Source organism: Myotis yumanensis, unplaced genomic scaffold (assembly GCF_028538775.1).
Source record: "Myotis yumanensis isolate MYYU_CA2020_CCGP unplaced genomic scaffold, mMyoYum1.0.hap1 SCAF_3, whole genome shotgun sequence".
NCBI classification, from domain to species: domain Eukaryota; kingdom Metazoa; phylum Chordata; class Mammalia; order Chiroptera; family Vespertilionidae; genus Myotis; species Myotis yumanensis.
Window position 1 is genome coordinate 168,860,328 of NW_027223754.1, and position 20,830 is coordinate 168,881,157.

At 39.8% G+C, this 20,830-nt stretch overlaps 1 protein-coding gene across 1 annotated transcript in view; it reads left to right on the plus strand.

Moving 5' to 3' along the window:
* The first annotated feature begins 1,228 nt into the window (after window positions 1-1,228).
* Window positions 1,229-20,830, plus strand: part of DBX2 (developing brain homeobox 2) — a 41,611-nt gene continuing 22,009 nt past the window's right edge. The window contains exons 1-2 of the mRNA XM_070410391.1: window positions 1,229-1,655; window positions 18,094-18,189. Of these exons, the coding sequence (XP_070266492.1) occupies window positions 1,229-1,655; window positions 18,094-18,189 (523 nt within the window). The remainder of the gene's footprint in view (window positions 1,656-18,093; window positions 18,190-20,830) is intronic.

The following is a 20,830-nucleotide window of genomic DNA, read 5'->3' on the forward strand; positions in this document are numbered from 1 at the left end:
AACAGACTCTCTGAGCCACAGGAGAGCTGCCTTATATAGACAGAAGCCCCCACCCCTGGTTCCTGATGGGTCTGTCTTCATGCAAAAGAGGTTTCCAAATCCTCTCAATTTGATTGGTCCAAAAGGCACTGTCCTGATTAGTCAGAACGGAGCCATTCTAATTGGTTTGTGAAAATGCTGGATGGAAATATAGCTTCACAGCTCTGATTGGACAGGGCATGCCTCAGTCCTATTGGTTGAAATACATTTCCAGGAACTCCTTTATACTAGTAAGGGTTGGTTCAGGTGGCAAGAACCCATTGCAGGCAGTGTTGACTGTCCCCTAAAATGTGGTTTTGGTGAGCAGCACCTGTTTCGAATTGGCTGCTAAGCTGCTTTTGTTTTGTTATATATTTTTAAAAAATAAATTTGAGCTGATCTAAGTCACTGAGAGTCCTTCTTAGTAGATTATCCTTTTTTCTCTAGATTCACAGCCTAAAACAAGTAGGGGACACATTTAATATGCAAAAAAATCCATTCTTTAAAGGTAACTTTTCAAATGTACTGCCACAGCAGTCTCAGTAACACTTGTGACTTTGCTAACTGCTGCCCTTCCAGACCTAACAACTCCGTGTACTTGCCCTGGATGTCCCTTGGTTCCTGAAGTGACAACACTGGAGAGCCAGAAGTCGCCCAACAGGTGGCACGCAGATCGGCCACAGACCACAGGGGCTCCTTGCTGGCGCGCAGGCAACTTCACGCCCCAGGAGCTACTCTGGCTCGAGAGCGGCTCCCAGAGCTGGGCCCTGAGAGGGGGCCAGGCGCGCCCCGTTCACGTAGCCTCCACGCCCACCTCCTCCCAGCTAAACGTCCCCTCCCCTTGCCAAAGCTCGGACTCTTGGGGCTGCCCTTATTGTTGGTCGCGTCTGTCACTTTGTGGGCCGGGTGACATGAATGGATGAGCTGGACACACCTTCCAGCTTTCTTAAAAAAAAGAAAAAAGAAAAAATCCGGTCCGGATCTGCATAGAAAGCGGGAGGGACGCCCCCCTGCGCCCCTGGAGCCTTCACCGAGGGCCAGGAACACGCTCAGCTTCCCCCTCCCACACTCACTCCTCCCATCCTTTAAAGAAACGCCCGATCCAAATAAATAATACCGTTCCCAGTCTACCGCGTCCTCGGTGGCCTCTCCTCCTTCCCCGGGGTGCGCGAGCTAGAGGCGGGCGTGCGACCGGCCCGCGGGCGCCACCATGCTCCCCAGCGCCCTGGCGGCGCACGCCGGCGCGTACTGGGACGTGGTGGCCTCCTCCGCGCTCTTCAACTTCCCCGCAGCGCCCGGCTTTGGCAACCTGGGCAAGAGTTTCCTGATTGAGAACTTGCTGCGGGCTGGGGGCGCCCCGCCGCCGGGGCTGCAGCCACCCCCGCCCCACGGCCCGGCGGCCGCTCTAGCCACCGCCACGGCCACGGCCACGGCCACGGCCGGCGCGCAGGTCCGGCCCCTGCCCGCCAGCCCTGTGCCCCTGAAGCTGTGCCCGGCCGCCGAGCCGGTCAGCCCCGGCGGGGCGCCCTACGGCACGCGGTGGGCTTTCCAAGTGCTCAGCCCCTCGGCGGACGGCGCCAGGCTGCCGGGCCGGGCCCCGGGGGACAGAGACGGCACCTTCCACCCTTCGGCCCCAGGTGAGTGTCGCGCCCGGGTCCTGGGATCTGGGCGCGCCTTCCCGGCGCCCAGCTGGGAGCGCGCTGCGACCCTGGTGCGGGGCGCAGGACTCCGCTCTGCCCGGAACCTGCCTAGAACATCTCCCTTAGCCACTTTGGGGGGAAGGAGAGTCACCACCGCTAGCTGTGATTCCCTCCTCCTTCCGCATCCCATGCCACCAGCTTCCACTGCGTCCTCTTCTTTCTACAACTTGTCGGGCTCCCTGGATTTGCAGGCCTTTGGGAGAAAAACCCTGAAGGCACCCGGCGTTAGCCCTAGTTTCACGGGATTTCCCAAGTTGGGCGTTTTTGCTCGCCCTCTCCTTCCCCGGGGGCCGCGAAGCCGCTGGCTGGGAAGTTCCTGGATGGGAGCTCTTCGCCCGCTCCGCTTTGGGGGCATTTGCCACTTAAATGGTTGCGATGGTCGGGGCCTTCAAGAGCCTTAGCGATGATGTTTGGAAGGAGAGTTGGGCAAAGTTTGGCTTTGGCTCACTATAGCGCAAGGAAGGCAGGTCGACTTTTTCTTCGTGCCGAGTTGAAACAACGAATTGGCACCTGGAGTAGGAAGTTCACCGATAAATGGAATTTTGCCAGAAGAAGGGCATTTTGGGTTTGTTTTAATTCCCGCATGTAACCTAAGTGGTGTGAGTGGGAAGAAGATGGGAAATTTAGTCCAGTATGAGCTAAAGCGTATGGAGGGGCTGCCGACATTGGCAGTATAAAAGGGGGAAAGCCTTTTAGAAACTCAGAAGCTGAGATCCAGTTGGATTAAATTTTTTTGGTCTCTGTCCTTAGACGATCTTAACTCATTCTTTCAATCCCGATGGGTTTGTCCAGAATGACTAATAGATGCTTTTTCAGCAGATTGCATTGTCCCAGTAAACTGCCGGATCAAATGTATCGCTAATGGCTTTATGGACTTTAACCTGTTTAGAACCTGCCCTGGTCTTCCAGTTTGAAATGGTTGCTAACGGAATGGAACATATAGAATTACATGAGCACCGGTCTCATTCACATCGTGTAAAAACCTAAATTCTAGGAGGCCTTTTTGCACTCTGGGAGAGGGGCAAGTACAGTTAAGGCAAAGTTTATAAGCCTTGGAAATTTGGGCCACTCTGTTCTTTTTGAAGTGGTAGGAAAATTAGAAGCATATAAAGCATGTCCAGGTAGACAAAGTCAGTAAATGTCTCATAAAAAGAACATTTTCACGAAAATGTAGTGATTGCATAACTTTTGGTGGTTTGGCATTATGTTCATAAAAGTTATTTTCCAAGAACCCTTATATTGCTCCTGATCATGATTTGCTACCCAGCAATGGAAAATTACTTAATTTTAACCTTTGTAGATTTTACAGATTAAATTTAAATAGACCAAATGCTAATCAAATGCAGGTATGTCAATAACTCTGAAAAATAATTTAACATACCTTTTTGTTTCATTCAAAATATTGCAATTTATTGGGAAAAGGGTTTCCTAGCTACATTCTTTTAATTTTCAAGAACATATTCACTCTTGTATGCTTTTTAAAGTGTCAAAATGCAAAAATAATTTTTGGAATAATTACGAGTATAAGAATTTATATTTTCCTTTGAAGTATTCTAATGTAGTTTAAGCATATCTTTTTTCTAATATTTTATCTAATCCTCATTGAAGATTTTATGTTCTCTTCATTAATTTTCATTTGGACAAGTAACCTTTTATTTCAAAAAATTATTCTTGTAAAAAGTGCATTTAATTTTTCAAACTAGAAAAAATATCTCAAGAAGAAAATTAAAGCCCTGTAAATGTGTGCCCACAAATATATTGCTTAAAGGGAGCATTTGTGTTCATTTATTTTCATAATTTGACAAAGGATGTAGTTTTTTGAACATTGCCCAGTTTTATTTAAATGACAGATTCTTGCCTTATCAAATATTATAGGAATTATTTTATACTGTGTGGAATTATGGGGTCCTAATGAGCACCGACAATATTACTTTTCACCTGAAAATTAGAAGAGGATGAAAGTGATTATGTTCTATGGAGAGTAGAGAGCACATAGAAAAGCTACTGTTTTCAGAAAGAACAGTCTTTCTGCAAAGGCAGCGAACAACCAGTTATGATCCATTAGACACCAACTTGGGAGTGGATTGCAAAATGTGATTTTTAATCATTTCAGCCTATTGACTACTCATTTTTTTCTCAACCTTCACTTGTGGAGTGCACCCATCTGAATATTGAATAAGAAAACCACAGCGTTCTTTTTAAATGCATCGGTGAAATGCAACACTGTTTACCTAGGGGATTCATTTCTGCTTCATTATTTTTGTTACCCACTATTAATTATACCATATATTTCATTCATTCAGCAAATACTGTCTTCCATGTGTCAGGCTCCGTTCTAGGCCGTTGGGATAATCAGTGAACAAAACCGGTAACTGTCTGCCCTGTGGAGCTTATACTTCATGTTCTTACTGCTTTATGGTTCACCAAGCATTTTTTAAAATTGTTAGCTGCTTTAATCCTCGCAAGAAGCCAATTATTTTCTACAATGATTACTTCATTTCCTAGTATTGTTTTGGTCTGAAGTATCAATTTAAACATCTGTGAACATGTGAAAAAAAAAAGAAATTGCCCTAAATCTTCACATTCCCTAGATTAGTCTTTCACTGAACATGAGAAACTAATGAGGGATAATGGGGTAAGCAATTACATGTATCACAATAATAAATCAGTTGTGATTTTGTATCTGAGCCTATGAAAGAAATGGGTTTAGGTTAAACAGTAACGCTGATTTATTTACAGTCATGGACAGAGGTGTAGCTGTCAGTGCCTTGTCCCTAAGAATCTGCAAGTCTGAGTATTTAGTGCAAGAAAAGGAACACTCGATAGCTATATGTTGCCAAGTTGTTCATATAGAGTAGTTTAAAAACTTTACTTTAAAAATCAAAGGACAGTCCTCAGGGGTTGAGAAGGGCATATTTAGTACACTGGTAGGTAGTAAGAAGGCTCACCTCCAGGGGTTGGATCTGGGAAAAAAAAAAAAATGTTTGGATCTGTTATAGTTCATCAGTGGACACCAGGAGGGTTTGCAAGTAAATCCTAATCATCAGAGACCCTTCCCCAGAAATTTATTCATGTTATTATTTGGTGAATCTTGTGCTAGATGAAAATATTCATCTTTTTGTGTATAAAAGACAGTCTTGAAATGTAAAAAGCTGAAAGATTTAAATTTATGTTGGTTATGCCACCAGTTATCTTCAAAAGGGAACAAATGGCCTTGCTTTTTAATAACATTTGTTATTTTAAGCATTTTAGAAAATGTTTGACATAAAGATAATTCATTGAATATAATTTATTCTTTATTCAATCTACTCCTTATGCTGTATATAAAAGAGTTAAAAAACAAATGTTTATTCTGGATAGGTGAACTGAACGGTTCTTTTCTCTTCTTCCCCCAAGCAACTTTGTTAAGTATATTGCACTGTATAGTACAGAAATGGAGCCAGGTGCCTAGTATTTTTTTCTGGCACCATTAGGACTGTTTCTTACCGTTAGTGCTTTATGTGCACTCTAGTTTTTTTTGTCCACCCCCACGCTCAGTTACTACTTATCTATTAATCCTTGATTCTGTCTTAAACCTATGTTTTGTACTCCAATTGGTAGTTTTTCCACTTTCATTGAGATTCACTGAAAGTGTGAAATAAAATAGCTTCTCTTACATTTTAGGCACTTGGGAGAGGGAGAAGATGGACTTGTGCTCCAGCTGGGGATTCCAGTTCAAAGGAAGACTTATGATCTGATTATTTTAAGCCAGAGTATGTCACTTATTTTTTGATAACAGTGTTCTATAGATTTGTTTTGACAAATTAAAATCATAGCATCTTGAATGTTGATAATGCTGACCGAGGACAAAGAGAATGAGGAACCCAACTAATGATGGGACCCATTCGAGTGGTTCCTTGTTCAGGTTATCATCCTAACCATTTTTTGTTGGAATTTGTAGATAATATTGAACCATTACTTACTAAATCTGAATATTCTTGTAATCTGATGAACAGATATTTGGAGTTATAGTAGCATATTAATCGTTTCTACATGGATCATGAAGTCAACTCCTTCAGGTTCAAGCAGGAGTTCTTGCAGTGAAGAGAATCAAGAGGGCTATAGTCTGTTTCTGGTACTGATTGAGTAAGCCACAGCCCTTACAGAATAGTGTCTGAGCTGAAACTACAACAGGGTAATTTATGAGCATTTAATTTGCCTCTGACTTTCCCAACCCCTAACCTATGCTTCTCTACTTCACCTGAACAACAAGGGATCTCAGTTTGTTAACATATATTGAAGCTATTGAGGTTTAATAATGAAACAGGAGTGAATCCAGAAGGCAAGTTTAAGAATGGTTTCAATGCCTAGAAAATTGCATATGGAATTATGCAGAAATAAACTTAGGATTCAGAGAGTTCAAGATGACATGCAGGAGGCCAAAGGGTGCCGTATGTTGTGGGCAGTTTAAAAGGCTATGTCAACAATGATTTTATCTACATTTGTTTGCTATAAATGTAGCTCAGATGTTGGAAGCAGAGCTGTCTATTGGACTCTGTTAAATTCCTCTATGAGCATGTCACCTCCTTCCTGTTCTTGTTCCCAAGAAAAAGTTCTCTTTTTTGCTCCAAGAAGACATTTTATGGTTAGGTTTGCTGCTGAACAATGATAGAAGTGGTAGCAACTTGAAAGTAAGAGGGTAACATAGATGTGTTCATATAATACTTTGAGATTCTTTGCTATGAAAGTTTTAATAGAAGTGAAGGTTATCTTTAAAATATATAAACAAATGTGTCCTTATGTTAGGGTGAGAGGAGTGTAAATGTTCATTAACTCCCCACTCAACCTACTTTCACCACCTGTTTCTGTTGTTGATTTGTCCATAATTTTGGAATCCTTCTTATTTTGTCTTTTGAGGGGACTTGATTTGTAGCTCTTAATACAGTGTTTGTCCACTTAATCTTGGATTAACAAAGACTCTCAAAGTTTTTTCTTAATTAATAGTGACTTTTTTTTGGTAGTGAATGTACACAATTTTAAATTAGTAAATAATATCAAGTTTTTATTCATATACACCTGGAGTTTGTCAGGAATAAAAATGCAACTTGTAAAAGAAACAATATTATTTTTATCTAGGACTACTTGATAGCATCCCTATTTAAGACTACATTAGATCATGCTTCTATTTTATACTCTCTTAGTGAAAAAATTGGATTTTTGCCTTAATGTATAATATGCTTACCAGACCCTTGTATATTTTATTCCAAAATATTTTATTTTACTATCAGTAATGTTTTCGCTTTTAATGAAATCTCTCTCTTTCATTCTTTTTAGCCTCCAGTCAATACTTGATTTGGCAATGCTGAGCGGTTCATCACTTTACTGATTTTATATTTAATAACATTATTCATTTTGTCAACCAGCTATTAGTTGGGAATATTTCAGGGGCACATTTTTTGTGAGTTATGTGAACAGTAAACTTACGGCATTAAAATTCTCTCTGAAGTCAAAGATCAAAAAGCTTCTATAAGTTTTTAGACTTTTGTTTCAGAAACAAAGCATCCATGAAAAGGAAGCAAAAAAATATTCAAATCTTTTTCTGTATGTTGCTGAATATTGAATTGCCTTCTTGTTTATAAATATTCTAAAGATGAACTATATGTTTTACTTTTCTTTTACATGTTCAGGCACTGTGCAATAACAAAATTAATTTTATTAAAGCTGGTTCTTTAAAACTTTAAATCTGGAACACTTTTCTTTTAATCCTCATCTAAGGATATGCTTTCACTGATTGCGAGAGAAAGAGGAAGGGAGAAGGAGAGAGAAAAAAGAAACACATCAATTGGTTGCCTCCATACATGCCCTGACCAGGGATTGAACCCAAAACCAGGGTATGTGCCCTGACTGGGAATCAAACCCGTGACCCTTTGGTGCACAGGACATTGCTCCAACCAACTGAGCCATACCAGTCAGGGTTAATCTCTGACACTTTAGATACAGATATGTGAAGGAGCTAGTAAGGTATTCTTTGATAGGACTTATGTACATTAAAAGAGAATAAAGATCATGACTGCTGGCAAGATTTTTAATAGACTAACCTCAAGCTGGATTGAGTTTAGGTGTGTTGAACCAATTCTACAGTTACTGGTATATTGGGTGTGAAGCCAAAAGACAGTCTGATTCTTCAAAGCAGGAACAATAACTCTTATTTGCCTATATATTTTCTATAGGTGCTTTTGCACTACACATTGATCGTTGCAACAAACACTGTCTGGCCTGCAGAGCCTAATGTATTTGCTATCTGACCCTTTATGGTAAATGTTTGCCAGTACTTTCTCCAAAGCATAAATGGCAAATTTCAATATACTATATATTTTATTCTTTTTTAAAAACATTGTACAAGTATACTTTTTACTACATGGAGGTGGAATAATACATTTGTGTTTTTTCAAATATATTTTTATTGATTTCAGAGAGGAAGGAAGAGGGAGAGAGAGAAACATCCATGATGAGAGAGAATCATGGATCAGCTGCCTCCTGCAAGTCCCCCACTGGGGATCGAGCTCATAACCCGGGCATGTGCCCTTGACCAGAATCAAACCAGTTCATAGGCCGACGCTCTATCCACGGAGCCAAACCAGCTAGGGCTACTATACTATATTTTCTAAACCGGTTTTAGCAGCACTTCTTTAATTTTATAGCCTAGATTCACATCTAAGGTCTTTATATTACTGATTATGCAATCCCAAGCAATTCATGTAATCTCCTTGAACCTCTGCTTCTTCATTTCAAAATGAGAACCAATGTTAGGGTCAACATTTGACTTTCAAATACACATCTAAAAAAATACACATAGCAAAAGCCCATATATAACATGCAGGGGAAGTTGTGGAAGACTCCTTTCCATCATTTCACTGTAAGTAAAACATTGGTAAAGGGATATTGCTGTGTAAGAAACCATCTCCAAACTTAAAGGTTTAAAGGAACAATGTATCATTTTCTCTCTCATTTTTGTGGGTTGTGCTCAGCTGGATGGTTCTCCCTTTGATTCTCATTGCAGTTAGATGTCAGCTGGGGCTGCAGTCATCTGAAGGTTCAACTGGCTGGATGTCTGAGATGGCTACTCAGGTGGCTGACAGAGTTGCTGGCTGTTGACTGGGTGCTCACCTGGAGCTTTTCCAACACCCACACTTGGACTTTCCAAGTGTTTTGAGCTTCTTATAGCATGGCACCTGGATTCTGAAAGGGAGATTTATAAGAGTACATTGCAAGAAACCCAGGCTGTAACTCAAGGCTTCTTATGACTGAGCCTTAGAAGTTGAATGTCACTTCTTTTATATCCCTTGGTCAAGCAAGGCAGCAAGACCACCTCAAATATAAGAGAATGGGAAATAGACCCCACCTCTCAGTGGGAGGAGTGCCAAATGATTAGTGGCCCTTTAAAACCTGCTACAGGGTGAAATCAGGATAACCACTTTTAAACATAATTCCTGCTGGGACTGGGATAGCTGGGAGCTCAAGGAGTCTTCATTAAGGCGTTTAGAGTTTTGAGAGCTCCAGACACTATTCTGTTATGGTATTTTCTTCTGTGACATCAACTTTATAATAAAAAGAGCAAAGGAGCCCTAACTGGTTTTGCTCAGTGGATAGAGCGTCGGCCTGTGGACTGAAAGGTCCCAGGTTCGATTCTGGTCAAGGGCATGTACCTTGGTTGCGGGCACATCCCCAGTAGTGGGTGAGAGGAGGCAGCTGATGGATGTTTCTCTCTCATCGATGTTTCTAACTCTCTATCCCTCTCCCTTCCTCTCTGTAAAAAATCAATAAAATATATTTAAAAAAAAGAGCAAAGGATTTTCTCAAATTTAGTTCATTTAAAAAATATGTTTTTATTGATCTTTAGAGAGAGAGGAAGTGAAAGGGATAGAGAGATGGAAACATCAGTGGGAGAGAAACATCATCAATAGGCTGCCTCCTGCCTACTGGGGATCAAGCCCTCAACCCCAACATGTGCCCTGACCAGGAATCGAACCAGTGACTTCTTGGTTCATGGGTCATGCTCAACCACTGAGCCACACCAGCCTGGCTAGCTAATTTTTTCAAGAGGTCTCATGGGGATTCCTTGAAGGGAGAGCAGCAGAGGTAGTGACCATCTTGGATTACTGCAATGAGCTAGGGCTCCACAGGTTGAGGAGAAGCCAGACCCAACCCACCTGTTGGTGTTGTAAGGATATAGGAGAAGATGGTAGTGGGTGTGTCGCTGCCTATTGCTACAGCAAATTGTTAGGGCAGTGGGATCCTCCCATTCAGTTCCTCCTTATCCCACCACATCCCATTCACTACTGCCAGGTGAAATTTTCTAAAATACAGCTTTCATCATATTACCAAGCTTCTCACAAAAACTTAACCATCCCCATCTATCAGATCAAATAAAAATATTCAATCTGCTCTTTAAGACCTTAATTCCAACATCTGCATTTAGCTCCTCCAACCATATTGCTTAATGTTCACGCCTTTGAGGTTTCCTTAACCGGCCCCATGTGGCACCACCATCCTTGCCCTCTTCCCTCTTGTCCATGCCACCTTTCCTTCCTGGAATGCATTCTTTTTTTCTTTTGCTATTCTAAATACCTTCCAAATCAAGGTCCAGATTAAGATGTTTTTCCTGCCTAAAGCCTTCTTTGACAAAGCCTTCCTAAAAATATTCTTAAAAAAAAAAAACACAATAAAAAAAAAAACTTGCTGCTGTATTTCAGTGGAAGTCTGGACCATGCTGCTTTTTTTTTTTTTTTTAAAATATGTTCTCTCTCTCTCTTTTTAAAGAGTTGATCTCATATTATATAATGAGTAAAGGCATTTTTTTTTTCCTGTGTTCTTTCCAGTGGTCTCATCCTGGCTATCCATTATAATCACTTGTGCATCTTTTGAAAAAATGCTGTGCTAGGGGTCCACTCCTGGCCAGCTTGATTTAATCCAATTGGTCTGGGGTGCGGCATCTGTGTCTCTGGAAAGTACTCCACATAATTCTAATGTGTGTTAGGGTCGAAAACCATTGGTTAGGAAAGCACACAGTATGAATTTCACTCCTTGGGGAATGCCTCATAGTTGACAAAACAACATTCAATTTTGAGTATGGAGAAATGTAAATGTTATTTATTTGACCAGTGGATTTAAAATCTGCAAGTGAAAGAACATTAAACAATATAAATTCTTTCAGGGAGGGAAACTATCCTTCATCTTTTTAGTCCCAACACACAGTGAATTATGTGGCACTTGATAGATTTGCAATAAATATTATTTGCACGGAATTAAAAGTCCGAATCAAACAAGTAGACACTGCATGTGATTTAACTTCTCATGACCTTTGTTTTTCTATTTCTGAAATACTCGAGGGAAAAAAATGCTGATTTCTGTTGTTTTCTGATAAGCCGAAAGGTCAAAGATGAATTTAATTAACTTGCTTTCCCTTGTGATTAAAGGCAAGTTTGCATGTTGATCACATAAATGGATTATTTACAGGTTGTGTGATAAAATGAATAACACATCATTGGATAACTGATATTTCTTAGGTCTTACTACGCAAGACAGATGGTTGCTGTTCATCAGTCTCAATTTTGGATTCATTTTACTCCAGATAGTTTGTTCAATTATGTATTATTTTTTAGGTCAGAAGTTTAGATTTTTTACTCCTAGTGCCCATGTACCGAGTACTTGAAGGAGATCATTAAAACCATCCTTTTGAAATTATTTAATTCCCTATTCCTTCCCAGAGGTGTTTTTGACCCTTTGGTTGCCTTAGACATCTCAGGAATTTTGCTCATTTTTCCTCATCCTTTTTAAAATGTCTGCCCAAATGGCATAGCATTGCAGTGGGCTCCTGAAATTTATTTAAAGATTTTATTAGTGGTCTTTAGTAGTTTTTCTTTGCAATGTCAGCTCAAGTCAGTACCACGGTTTGCTTTGACAATAAATGGTACCCCCATTTAGATACCTGTTGTTCCTCTTCATCAGAAAAGAAGAATGAAAATTACAAAAAACAATTTATTGCTTTCTCGTCAACTGAATTTTGAAAATAATTTATCTGTAGCTAGGATTGTAACCCGTCTTGGCTGTGGGATACTTAGATCACAGAACCATCTAGTTGGTTAAGTTAAAAAACAAACAGGCCAGTCTATCATTAAGTTGGCTCTAAGTTCCAATCCTAATTAAACATTCAAAATCATTGCTAGAGATTTGGATTCTTTGTCTTCAGAAAAGTCAGAACATCTGATTAAGAAGTGAAAAGTTCATGAAGTTTTCTGTGAATAAGTGGTTTAGTCACGTGGCTTTAGACAATTTAGTTCCAAAATTTTTAAGTCACTTGTCTGTAAGTAACAGTTTCCTACAGTTAGATTTGTTGGCAGTATCCTGAAAATGTGGAGTATCCTGAAGTGTTGTACTAAGAGAACCTACTACCATGCTGTAGAACCTGACAGTGCACATCGTTTCCGTAGGAAAAGCCATGTGTTTTTCTCCTATGGCAAGCTTGGGAGATGTGTCCATTTTCTGGGCTCCAGCTCTTATTGAGTAACTGGCAGTCTCTGTGTATGAAATCGTTACCCCTCGTGGCTAATAGCTAAATATTATGCTAAAATATGGATGTTTCTATTGTACTTAAAAAATTTTGCTCAGAACAGTCAGCATTACATTCCAGATGCAGGTCCATTTGAGGTTGAATATTAATGAATACATGAGATAGAATGTGTTAAATTCATAACCAGTTCAGTGCCTAGTGAATGGTAGGTACTTCTTAAATATTATTATCATAAATATTGTTCAGTAAGCCTATGATGAATTTTCCTAACATGATAAATGATACAGTGACTGCATCTAGAATGCATTGATGGGCTTCGAAATGCATATCATCCAGGATGAAATTGCCTTGTTTTCTGCCCTTTTCAGAGCATCTTCAAAGCAGTTCCTCATGGCTTACAAAAGTTTTAACACATCTGTCAACTTGTCACTTGGTTTTTTTATCACACTGAGTTTCCTTTTTTTGCTCATTGCTTTAAAAAATATGTGGCTTGCGACTATTTTAAATTGTAATATATATTTTCCAATGCATTTCATTGCTTTAAATGGTTATTTCCTAACACCATTCAACACGCCTGCAATGACATGCTCGGGTGGATTGGCAATGTCAAAGTAGGAGCATGTAAAAAAAATGGAGCACTTAATTGGAATTTCACAGCGATTTCCGAATAAACCAGCTTAAACAAGGTGTATTTATGTATAGAAACCAGGAATTGACTAATCTCCTGTGTAAACATATGTGTTAAAGAGGTGATTTAAAATGGTGAAGAAATTCTACACAATAGGACTTTAAGCCTGGTCACGTCACAGGTGGTTCTTAAGCCACTAGAGTTGTCACTGTAGATAGCATGTCATGCTGATTACAGCTTTACTAGTACTTTACAAAGAGGGTAATATACCGCAATATAACAAACTGCTCAATTACAACTTTATTCCTGGCTAAATTTAACACTAAGAAATAGATCTTAGAATCTCATTGATCACAAATGAATTTAATTGATCATTTGTCTAAAATGAACCATTCATTTTTTTTACCCTTTTTTTTTTTTCATTTTTAGGGCTCTAGGGTTAGCCTGAGAAAGGTGTTGGCTAGAGTAGTAAAATTTGTAATTTGTACATATCCCAAGTCATTATTTCAATGGTATCAGTAGTACTTTATATTGAGCAAAAATATTTTTATGTATTTCTAGCTGTCATGATAAATGTTAATTATATATATATATATATATATATGTAAGTGCAACATTACTGAGTCTTTTTCTTTCATCTCAGTTTTTAAAATGGCAAATAACACAATAGCCATAACTTAATTATCTATAGAATGTTTACTTTGGAGATGGAATAACTTAGCTAACAGATGAAATAACTTAGCTAACAGAAATGCTTGGGAATAAACACGATGAGGCAAGTTTTATGCACAGAATATATTTCCATTTTTCTAAGAACTTCATATATTCATAGAAATAATGGAAAATGTAACTCTGCCTAAATAATGTCATGCTCTTGTAATATAATTTAAGATGTTAAATTTAAATAAAATGACATCATTACTATGATGGTGTTATAATCAATATTAGAACAACTTTTTTTGTTTTGTTTTGTTGTGTTTTTTTGTTTTGTTAATTCTCACATGAAGACATTTTTTCCATTCCTTTTTAGAGGTAGTTGGAGGGAAAGAGGGAAGGAGGGAGGGGGAGGAGAAAGAGAAAAAAACATTGATGTGAGAGAGACACATTGACTGGTTGCCTCTTGCATGTGACCCCGACTGGGGACGGGGAACGGACCAGCAACCCAGATACGTGAACTTAACTGGGAATTGAACCTGAGACCCTGTGGTGTGCAGACGCTCTAACCACTGAGTGCACTGGCCAGGGCCGAACAACTTTTGATAATAATGACATTTAAAGATGCTTTCTGGTGTGGCTCAGTAAGCATGTCCTCAAGTGAGGATTACAAAAAATTTTTTAAAAGTTTTATTGAACTTTTTGCACACGCAAAATAGGTACTTTTATTAGCTGCCATATTTTCAAATATGCATTAAGATATGTTCTTATTTGAAAATCCAGATATTGAAAAATAAAAATATTAATATTGACTGATTTCCATTATATTATCAAAAAAACCCTGAATTTGTGATTAAGTTGCAAGTTGAAGGCATTAAGGAACCCGAGACTAAAATTCTTACTGGGAAAGAGACTTATTCTGATACTAGTGGCCCGGAAATTAATTAGAATAAATATTTTAATATCGCTATTCGCCCTTTCTCTATAATAGAAGTGTCAACCAAATTCATGATCGACAATGACAGATCAAAACATATGCGTGCGATTGGTGCCAGAGAGAACTTTATATGTATCATGCATGCGCAAGTCAACTTAGCCTTTTATATTTATATATAGAATAAACTTGCTTAATTAGACCTGCTTTCTGATTTAGCTAAACTTTTTCCAGCCCAGTGAAGCACCCCAACTTCTCTTTCAGGTAATTGTCAGGAACATAGCAGTAAATATCAACACAAGGCAGATTATTATTGTGGATCATGTGCCGGGATAAACAAAGGGTAAAATATTTAACTGCAGCAGTGTTTGACTATATTCTGCACAGTGAGAAAGCCTGAAGTCATTTTCAAGGGGCACCATTTCTTACTTCTTTTCAGTCGGGTCAAGTTTCTAAGCTTTCAAAATCTCCGTTTTCCGGCTAATGAAAAGAAAATAGGATTCCACCGAGTCTCCTATCTACCTACTCCAGGACTTCTGTGAGGATCAAATGAGATGAGGCACGGGAAAATGCTTCTCAGACATTTGGTTAAACTGTGAAATGTTGGCACCTGGCTGTAAAGCAAGTTGTGTTCCTAGGCTGAAGAAACTCCAAGGAGGCTAGTTGCTAGGGAGAGGAAGCTGGGCGTTGCTATATGATGTCATTACCCGGCACCCACAGCAACAGTTTCTGGACTGGGCTGGGCTGTGGGCTGCATTTTGCACCATGGGGTCTTGGCAGTGTTGGCTGCAATTTGGTGGGCTGTTGCTTTGTTGGTGCCAGGTCCACGGGGCTGTTTCTCTATAAATGGCCAGTGTGTGTCACAGCAGCTCCTGCATTGAGCGTCTGCCCCCTGGTGGTCAGTGCACATCATAGTGACCGGTTGGATGGTTGGACACTTAGCATATTGGCCTTTTATATATGTAGATATCCTTCAAAGGCATTGGTGAAAATAAACACATACTCATCAATTGATTAAAATACAAGTCTGAAATTACTGTGTTCTTAAAAGAAGGTATGTATTTGTATCAAAATAATTTTTACTATAATTGAGAAAAGAGGTGCCTGTGGAGAGCAGCTACAGCGTTTGGACAGGTTCAAGCCTCGGACTAATAAGAGGGCACGGTCCTTTCGTGGCAAAGCCATGTGCAGGTCCCAGCTCGGAGGACAAAGCCCTCCAAGCACAATTATAGCCAAAGGCGATGGTTGTAAGCTTGACCTTATGGTCCAAACCTGTGGTTCCAGGTGGCTGAGTGATGTGGGCTGTGGGAGGTGCAGCAAATGCTGCCAAAACAAAGGTTGATAGAGTTCTCAGGTGCATGTAATTAAGTAGATTTGAAACTCGGGAGAACATTGTAAACATCTTGACCACACCCTTGCTTTGCCTCGTGGGATCTGACTATAAAATAAAGACTTGGCTTACAGGCTGGTGCACTGTCTTTCCATCTGAGAACATTTCCAGTGTCCCAGCTGGCCCCAACTGTATTCTTTTGTCTGTCTTCTTTAATACTCCACCGCCCCTCCTCAGGTTCACCACTGGCCATGCTGGATGCAGTTCAGGTGCCATTGGGTATGAAGGGAGAGTAATAAAAACATTTATTTAGAAGTCATGTGTTATATTTCAAGGTCATCTGTTATAGAAGATACTGTATTTCAGGTAGTGTCAGGGGAACAGGGATGGGGTCAATTCCTGATTCTCTTTTTTTAAGGCCCCAACATCCCAGTGTCCATGTCCATTGGTTATGCTAATATGCATGCATACAAGTCCTTTGGTTGATCTGTTACATCTCCTCCCCCACCTTCCCCTGCCTTCTCTCTGAGGTTTGACAGTCCATTCGGTGCTTCTCTGTCTCTGGATCCATTTTTGTTCATCAGTCTATGTTGTTCATCATATTCCACAAACGAATGAGTTCATGTGATATTTATCTTTCTCCGACTGGCTTATTTCGCTTAACATAATGCTCTCTAGGTCTATCCATGCTGTTGTAAACGGTAAATGTTCCTTCTTTTTTACAGCAGCATAGTATTCCATTGTGTAGCTGTACCACAGTTTTTTAATCTACTCATCTGCTGATGGGCACTTAGGCTATTTCCAAATCTTAGCTATTGTAAATTGTGCTGCTATGAACATAGGGGTGCATCTGATCCTCATTCTTTTTTTATTTTATTTTATTTTTTTAAAGATATATTTTATTGATTTTTTACAGAGAGGAAGGGAGAGAGATAGATAGTCAGAAACATCGATGGGAGAGAAACATCGATCAGCTGCCTCTTGCACATCCCCCACTGGGGATGTGCCCGCAACCCAGGTACATGCCCTTGACCGGAATCGAACCTGGGACCCTTCAGTCCGCAGGCCAACGCTCTATCCACTGAGCCAAACCGGTTTTGGCAGATCCTCATTCTTTATGTAAGACGATAGGAAGTTTCCAATTTCTTAGATTTGCAGGTCATTTATTCAGTTAATGAAAATGTATTGACTATTTAGAGTGTGCCAGGTATTCTGCTGGGTGTGCCCTAGTAAAAGGAAATTGCCCACCTTCAGGAAATCCCATATTTACATTTATATTTAAGATACTTAACCAAAAGCTGGCATATAGTAAGTGCTCAGCAAAAAAGAGCTATTAATGTTCTATAACATCCTCTATAGGTATTTTTCATCTACTGAGAAACAGAGTTTAAAATTTCTTTATTTACAAGTATAATGACAACTAGCCCATGTATATGTATTGAATATATTAGGAACAGAACAGTTTAATAAAATGAGCAGAACAGAATTATATGGCAACTCCCTATACTATAAACATGAATGCTTTCAAGTTAACTAGATTTCTCTTGTGATAAAATGTTATTCTTCTCAAACACTTTTAAACACGAAAAAGCAATCAGAAAAAAACCCCCACTTTCGTTGTGGAATTGCTCAGATTCTGTAATTTATTATTTATAAATTAACTATTATAAAGTTTGGAATCTAACTACATATTTCATAGAACCTTCTAAAAGTAGGTTAAAGTAGTATAATCTCTTTTAGAAATTAAACTCAACATCAGATTGTTTCTTGCCAAGTATCATATCTAGAGCTGGGCTATTCAATATGATAGCCCCTAGCCAGATGAGCCTACTTAAACCTAACATGATTTAGTGAAGAATTCCCAGGCATACTAGCTACATTTCCAGTGCTCAGTAGCCCTCTGTGGCAAGTGCATATTGGACAGTGATGCCATAGGAGATTCCCATCACCACAGATAGTTCTCTTGGAGAGTGTTGCTCTAGGATCATTTAAGTAAGGGAATATTTGCTGCCTGATATATACTACTTACAATTAGGACTACATGGAAATAAACTGTTACATTTGGTTTTGATCATTCCGGTCTTTTCACCACATCTTCCAAATCTTGATTAAATTATTTGGCAAGGCATTTGACAGATAATGGCTACTTTAAATTCAGTAAAAGGAATAACTTAAGGCTTGGGAAATGAAGGGCTTTACTCAGTGACTTTTGGGAAACTGGGATTTTGAATATTGTCTAAAAGAAATGGCTAATGAGTGATATCAATGCTTTCTCTGCAGCGCCTTCCAAGCCTTTTTTCCTGACTGCCCCGCCATTCTACTCAGCCTGCTGCGGTGGGTCCTGTCGGCGCCCCGCATCCCCCACTGTTTTTCCAAGTAAGTTTTTATGCCTCATCAGCAATGCCTCAGTTATTCTGTAAACCGAAGCAGCAGGATTTAATGTGCTCTGGAAAACCAATTGGTAATGCAATGGCAAGGAGCTAATTCCTCACTAAAAATCACAGCGATCCTATTCAGGAGGCTCCCAGAGATTTATCAAACCTCAGCACACTGAGCAATTGTGAGCAGTTTCTAATGGCATTGAAACCCAGGGCCGACACTCCAAGGAAAGGGACTTGTTTTCCATTGGATATAAAAGATCTCAGAGGAACCACTTTGGCTCATTCTGAAATGTGTAGCAATACCCATTTAAAGAAGAAAAAAAGGAAGGCTAAGAAATTGTGCTGTGCAAAATTTCCATTCAGCTTAAAATGTGACACAGAAAGCCACTAGGTGTCCATAGAAAATAATTTAAAATCGTTAAGATTGTAAAAAGAAAGGAATTCCTCCTCTTCGTAATCTTGAAGAAAACCAACCAGCCTCATAGGACATATTTGCAAGAGAACTTGTCCTCAAACATTACAAAATTTCAATCAATTTCAGGGGTGGAGCGAGAATGACAGCTTCCAAAAACTTAAAGAGTGTGCACACACACGCAAAGGAAAAATGGCTCCCTGAAAGTCAATCGAGTTCACCTTGGTCTTAGATTTCTAAACTAGATAGGAATCTGGAGGCAGAGAATTCGAGTTTATGATAAAGAAGTCCAGGGGAGGAGTGCATTGATTGCAGCTGCCCAAGGTAAACATTTATGCAGGTTCACCACTCCGTCGGGTGAAAAGTGAAATAAGAGTTGAGTCGGGCCAAAGTCAGAGCTCCATCATGGTTGAATTCAGATCCCTGCCGCCTCTCTGCGTGTGTTTTATGAATGTTTCAGCAGAGCCGCTGCTCAACAGAATGATTCCTGACAAGTGAGGCAGCAAATGCTGGCCGTTTAATGAGCTGCAAGCTTCTGAGCAGCTCTTTAGGGGGCCGACACTTTCCCACAGAGCACTCCACAGGGCTGGGACCCAGACACAATGGGCGACAGACCCGTGACCAATCGTCACTTTCACTTGACTCATCCACACGCGACCTCACCACGATTTTTCACTGTGCGGATGAACTTTAGGAACCATTTCACATGGAAAAGGCTTGGGCAAGGGTCAGTTGCCCTTTTGTATGGTCATAAAGCCAGGCTCTGTGTGCCAGTCTTTTCTCCTGTCTCACATTCCAAGTGAATTTCTGGACACCATTTTATGCACTTGACTGAAAAAATAAAGCAGTGAATGGAACTGACTTTTATAGACTCATTCTAGCTCATCTTCCCATATAACCCTGTCCACCTGAAAGGGGATTTAGTGGATGAGCTGAGTGCATGCAGGACTTGCTGAATGCATAGGGCCCATTATCAACTGTGGGGATTGTTTATTAACCAGGACTGATGCACTACTATTTTGGAAGTGACCTATTAATTGTCCATTTAACTAGAGTGTATTGATTCAAATAGAAAAATAGAAACCATGACTAAACCTTTTACTCGCTCCTTCAAGGTGGTCTCCCATGAGGGCAATTGAAAAAACTGTTGTGCAAATTAAGGAGACATTTATCACCATATATTTGAGTATCAGGAAAAGACCAGTGGAGCAGAGACTAAAAACCCAAATACCTGATACCCGAGCACAGTGGCATCTCCGTGGAATTAAATCTTTGGTGTTGCATTCCAGGGGTGGAGATTAAAAAAGGTCCCATGCCTAGTTTCAGTTACTTCACCTTGATGGACCACTGGTCTTCTGCTTTAGAAAACCTCTGGCAAAGGAGTTTAAGTAAGTGGAAATGGACCAAAAGTTTCTGTGCAACCGGTGGACATTCGTGTATGGGTCAGTGGATGTTTGTATTCATTCTCTAGGAGTGTTTTATTAATAAGAGTCTTTATTTTTTAAAAATATATTTTATTGATTTTTTACAGAGAGGAAGGGAGAGGGATAGAGAGTTAGAAACATCGATGAGAGAGAAACATTGATCAGCTGCCTCCTGCACACCCCCTACTGGGGACATGCCCACAACCAAGGTACATGCCCTTGACCGGAATCAAACCTGGGACCTTTCAGTCTGCAGGCCGACGCTCTATCCACTGAGCCAAACCGGTTAACGCTAATAAGAGTCTTTAAATCATGAAAGTACTCTAGTGCCCAGGCCTGTTTAATAAAAAGAGCACATAGAAACCGTTCTAAAGACAGTTCCTAGATAACTTCATCTTCTCAATGGCTTGAACATTTACTTCAAGCAAGTTTGATTTTCTTCCATCTGCTTCTCAGTTCTCCCCACTTTATGCTTTCGGTGTAACCGTTGTAAATTGTGTCGATCTCTGGGGGCTTATAAGTCTCTTGTTTATCTTTTTTTTATTTAATAAAGCAGCTGAGATTGAGGATAGAGAATGCTGCACTGGGTTTGTTTTTATTTCTAAAGTTGCATTTTAAAGCAGTTTAGAGATGCCACAACTGTTTTTAAATAACCTTTGGTGTCTCATTAGTTATAAATCTGAAATGAATTCCTTATTTTCTTGCTTGTAATGTTCATTGTATTGGCAGCAAATAATAATGAAATGGTGGATTTATGTTGTCAATAAAGACTTTTACATAAATAACCATGATGCCAAGGA